At 26.5% G+C, this 5,669-nt stretch overlaps 1 protein-coding gene across 2 annotated transcripts; it reads right to left on the reverse strand.

Moving 5' to 3' along the window:
• Positions 1-399: 399 nt before the first annotated feature.
• Positions 400-860, reverse strand: LOC120087945 (defensin-like protein 1). 2 transcript variants are annotated; one of them, XM_039044969.2, is made up of 2 exons: positions 753-860; positions 400-672 (listed from the first exon to the last, which is right to left on the reverse strand). In XM_039044969.2, the coding sequence occupies exons 1-2, from the start codon at positions 811-813 to the stop codon at positions 503-505; spliced, it is 231 nt and encodes a 76-aa protein (XP_038900897.1). In that variant the 5' UTR covers positions 814-860; the 3' UTR covers positions 400-502. The 2 variants fall into 2 exon arrangements, with proteins under 2 accessions (XP_038900897.1, XP_090161881.1); XM_090305755.1 differs by having other exon boundaries at positions 400-675.
• Positions 861-5,669: the final 4,809 nt, after the last annotated feature.

Genomic DNA, 5,669 nt, shown 5'->3' on the forward strand with positions numbered 1-5,669 from the left:
ACCAAATTAGGTTACCAATCTTTGCATCTCTATTTTTCTATCTTGTCTCCGAATTTTACTTTTTATAATTTCCATTTTTACAACATTGTGTATGACCTGTGTTTCTTACATATTATTCGTTTTTTTTTCAGTACATTTACTTAAAAAAGAAAAAAAAACATCAAAATGAGAGTTTCTTCTTCTTCTTCTTCTTTTTAATTTTTTTTTTTACTTTTTTGGTAGTGAGTGTTCAACAAAACATTATTGAGTGAGATTGATACACAGTGTGACTACCTACTAATATAATGGTTGGACGAAATGGAGTATAATAACCTCGACTTTGGATGTCTTTTTCTTTTATACATCCAACAATGAAATACACCGTGAGTCAACTTATCAATTTCTTTAGTTGGAAAGAAATGAAAATAAAAAGTAGTTTTATTGATATGAAATGGAAAGCAAAGGTGATGATAGTAGTACGAGATATAATGAGCAGTAGAAAAAGCAGTAAAATGAAAAGTAATTAACAAAGGCGAGTGCAGAAGCAGCGGCGGCGGAAACCGACACAGTCGCCACCGGAGAAGCCTTCGGTGCGGCAGACAACGGCGCAGTTGTGGTCGCGCATGCAGGGGCCTTGGAAGTGGTGGCTCTGGGACTTGCATACACGACCTTCAGCAACACGCCCCATCATCTCTTCTACATCCCAAATTTTTAATAAATTTTATTTAGTAATATTATAACTATAAACAAAAATAAATAAAAAGATTAATTACCCGAAGCAGAGAAGATGAGAAGGAGCAATAGCAGCGTGGGGAGGAAGGATTTGTTCATCATTGATATCTCTAATTCACTAATTGAATTCTAAAGCCAGCTGTGTGAGCAAAATGGTAGGAGGATACCACTCGTATATATAGCAATTCCACTCTCCTAAGTCCCAACCAATCTCTTCCTCTCACTCTCACTCTCACTCTTACTAACTACAACATTCTAAATTGCACTTATCTTTCAAGAAGACTTTTAATATTACCGTCATAGAAAAAATTTCTTATTACCTTCATTCATTACTTACCACAAAAGTAGTATTTAAAAATTTTGTGGGGTCCACAAAATAAATAGATAGTAAATTAAACAAATCATTTTATGACGTGGTAAATGATGAATGGGGTAGTATGTACTACGCTAGTACCAGATTGTGTATTTTACTAAATTGTTCAATCATAATTTATCAGATAACTTTTTTTTACTTTTTTACAATATTTTTATACTTTCATTATGTGTATGATGAGAATGGATTCATATAAATTGGTGCATCTCAAATATTGCTCATTTAAAATACGTATCTCTGATTTAATATCGTTTTTAAAAAACTTTTCAAATTTCTCTCTCCCTATGTGTGTTCTCCATCAAGATATTATTATTAAAAATATATATATTTAAGTGAATCACATAGACTATTTATTTGAAAAAAAATAATCTATAGTACCATCATAGTAGCTTGGGAGAATTTTTATGAAGGAGAGTTGTAAGAGTGTTTATAGATTGAATTGGATTAGATTGACAGACTTTTTAGACTCAATCCAATTATTTGGATTGTAAATTTCTTCAACCCAAATAATAGTTTATTAAAAAATGAATTCAACCATGAAATATTTGGGTTTGGTTGGTTCGGCTTAATCGGGTCATTTATTTAATATTTTGTTCTAAAAAGAAGCAAAACGTAAATATGTAAAAAATTAATTTAACTATTTTCATATATTGAATTAAGATTAACAATTCAATTTCAATTTATATAGTGAAAAATTTCTTTCTAATGTGCAAAGAAACAATTTTTAAGAGTTGTTGAAGAGTAAATTATTAAAAGAATATTGAAATTAAATAAAATTAAAATTAATATATGTATAAATAATTATATCATAAATAATAAAAAAATATATATTTTAAATTTAATAATAAATTCGGTTTAGTTCGGATTGCTTTGAGTTATATTGGGTGAATCCATAAACCAACCCAACCTATAAAATTTTTATTTATTTGAACCCAACCCAACCCGTTGATTGGTTTTTTCGAGTCATTGGGTTTTTTTAACACCTACAGAGAGTTGTATGTATTATAGTAATACTATAAAATTTTCTTACATTCATTCACATGCATTTTATTCAATTGTCTAATCGATGATATGTAACAAACTCTTTCTTATTTGTTTTTAATTTGTTTTATTCTATTAGAATGATTAGTTGCACCTAAATACCATTGTTATTATACCCAAAAAAAAGTGGTGCGATGAATTAATACTATCAAACATCTGTTTAGACTTTAAATTTCAAGTAAGTGAAGTGGACGTTAAGATACCTCGCTCTATGTTTGAGATTTCAATTATACAATTAGTCATAATATTATTAGTTCAAGTTTTGTTTATTACCGTATTTACTATTTGTTACACGTTAATATTTTTTATTTATCTAATCATTAATTATAATAATCAATTTTGGAAAGTGATTTTGAATGTAGAGGCTACCGAGTGAGTGACCGACAATGCCTTGTTTGATTATGTGTTTCACGTGAGTGATGGGAAAACAGTGTGCTGAGATGGAACCACATAACTTTTTTAATTTGTTTTCTTTCATTTCAAATTAGATTCTTCCCAACCCATTCAGAATTCGTCCACACCTTTCCCTTTCCCTTTCCCATTCCAAAATTCGAATACCAATTTTGATTTTCACGTTTACTACTCTCCCCAATACAGATAAAAAACAATCATTTCTTTTTCATTCTATTTTTACCTTGAACTTTCAATTTCATTTCAAATATATATTAGATTAATATTTTTTTATCTTAATCTTAATACTTTAGTACAATAACTTGATCTATTGAAATAACCGTTGTTTGTGTAGATTTTTATTTTTATTTTTAGTAAAAATTTAATTGAAATTAAGGTTAAATTACTAATTCAAGTTTGTAAGAAATTTGAAATCATTTGTATCTATTTGGTCCATTAAATTTAAAATGTGTCTATTTCTTCTTTAAATTTTTAGTTTTGTGTCTAATAAGTATTTTAAAATTTTTAAATCGTCTAATAATTGGTCTTGAACATTCAATTCTATGTCCAGTTAGACTTTGAAATTTCAATTTTATGTCCAATAAATAATTGACTTGTTAGACATTTTCAGTTTGAATCCTATTAAATATAAAATTTAATATTATATCTAATAGATAATTTAATTTTGGTAAAGTGAGTTTAGTTCAACCGTAGTTAACGTGCATTTGTTTCCCTAGAAATTAGAAGTTTGATCTCATGTCGTCACATTTGTTATGTTGGACTAAAAATATATTATTTCTAAATTTTAATAGATCAAATAAACATAAAGTTTAAAATTTAAAAACTTATTAATTGGCTAAATGTTAAAAAAGTGAATCAAAATATTTACAAATATAGCAAAATATATTAGTCTATCTACGATAGATCACGATAGATTGTAATAGATTACTATTTGTGTCTATCTGTGTCATGATAGATATCTTACTATATTTGTAAATATTTTTAGTATTTTTGTCATTTAAAATAATTTCTCTTTTTAAAAGTGAATAGACTAAATATATTCAAAATTAAGAACTCCATAAGTTAGTAAGAGTTTGTTGGAAAATTCAGATTCTATTTTATGTTTTCAGATTCATTTAGTTAAGTAAATATATATTTAACAGACCATCTAAATTTTGTCTCTAGAAACTATTTTAGATTCTATAATCCAAAAACAACATTTTTTATGTTTTCAATGTATCCAAAATTTAAATTTCAAATTTTAATGTACTTAATAAATAAAGATAAAAACCCTTGGAACTACAGAATGTGATATTATAAATTCAACTGATTTTTTTAAAAGTACAATATGTATTATGTAATCTATAATAAATTATATAATAATACAAAATAATAACATAAATAAATTAATAATAATTTATTATCAACTAATATTTAGTACATAACTACGACGTGTTTTATACTTTATATATATAATATCAATAAAATTTAAGCAATTATATAAATTAGAATTTCGTATTCTAATCTTTACCAAATACATATTTCAAGACATAAAATACAACAACTTTATTTTTATTGAATCTGTAATTTTCATATTACTATTTTCAAATTTTCTACACGTCAGAGTGGATTCTAAGAATTTGAGGGTTTTTTTTTTTTTTTACCTAATATTAATAAATATTAGAAAAGATTTGGTAAGATTTGGTGTATGCAGTTAAAGCGTGGGGCCCAGAAACAGGAACGTACGTAAGAGTCAGAAGTGACAAGGCATCGTCAGAAAACTATTGATCCTTTATTCAACTCAATTTCAATGCATTTGCAGTTCCCGGTCCCATCCCACTGCATGCTTTTTTTTTTCACATTCTTTATTAAATTTTTAGAACAATTCATTTATACCCTTTAAACTTGTTGAAATCTATTGATTAAATCTCTAATTAATAATTCTATTTATTTCTTTTCATTATAAAATATTGTAAAGGAATCCACTAGTAGTTCTTTCACTCCCTTTCATTTAAAATTAACCCAAAATCATATAAATAAAATTATTCTTCTCTATAAATCCTAACAAATAATGCAGAACAAAAAAGTTTGCCCTTCTAAATAAGTAAAGATAGATGAAGAGGACAAACTAAAAGCTCACTCATATTAAAAAACAACAAATATTACCTACTTTTCATTAAAAAATAAAAATTTTCACGTATAGAAAAAAAAATGTTAAATTATTTACAAAAATAATAAGAAAATATTGATAGACATAGATAGACTTCTATTAGTGTCTATCAGTGATAGACTTCTATCGGTTTCTATGATAGACTTCTATCCGTCTTTATTAAAAAAGATTAAAAGTTTGTTATTTTGTGTAAATAGTTTTCCTTATTTTTTCTATTTTTGAAAATCTCATTTTTCCTATATATTTTTAAAGAACAACAATTGTAGGTAACTACATGAGTTGGTCTAGTAGTGAACAAGAGAATAGCTAAAGAGTCATGGGTTTAATCTATGGTGGTTATCATAACTTACCTACAAGATTAGTCAACTGAGCTAATTTTGACAAAAATACTACCTATTTGATTCTAGCATCTCTATAATTTTTTTAATTCCTACATGTAAATAATTTTTACACACGTGAAATTGTGCATTAACAATAATTTTAAAAAAGAAATCTTAACAAGAGTCTAAATTAATTTAATTATAAAAATTTATGACATAAATTGATACGATTATAATCGAAAGTTTGTAAGTGATATACCATATAAAAGGATTGCTTAGGATTTAGTGCTCTCTCCAAACTTTCAAATTATATTCGTCCCATAACAATTGTGACCACAATCTAAGATGAGGTTTAGAACGTAGTAAATAGATAAGAAATGTGCTAATGACAATTGTGTATATGGAAGTAATCAATAAAAAGTGCAAAAAATATAGAATTTTCAAATTGTGTAATCAAATCCACTTATTCTTGCTAGAAAATTCTAGCCTTTGACTACAAAAGACGGCTAAAAAGCTTCAAGAATCAAGACATAATCTCCCATACTTCATCTCTTCCAAATTTCCAAACAGTCTTTAACTTTCTACACTCTTACTTTCTTGTTATAATTTGTAGCTAGCTATCATTTGGAGTGTGTCATAGATTTTATACTTGTCGTTGGACACC

This window comes from Benincasa hispida, chromosome 10 (genome assembly GCF_027475165.1).
Source record: "Benincasa hispida cultivar pf3 chromosome 10, pf3_genome.v1.1, whole genome shotgun sequence".
NCBI lineage: Eukaryota > Viridiplantae > Streptophyta > Magnoliopsida > Cucurbitales > Cucurbitaceae > Benincasa > Benincasa hispida.

Bases quoted from the DNA above. Each gene is read 5' to 3' on its own strand.
- LOC120087945 (XM_090305755.1), bottom strand. From the start codon at position 813: ATGATGAACAAATCCTTCCTCCCCACGCTGCTATTGCTCCTTCTCATC. The intron at 676-752 runs GTAATTAATCTT...TTTGGGATGTAG, and splicing joins TCTCATCTTCTCTGCTTCGG to AAGAGATGATGGGGCGTGTT.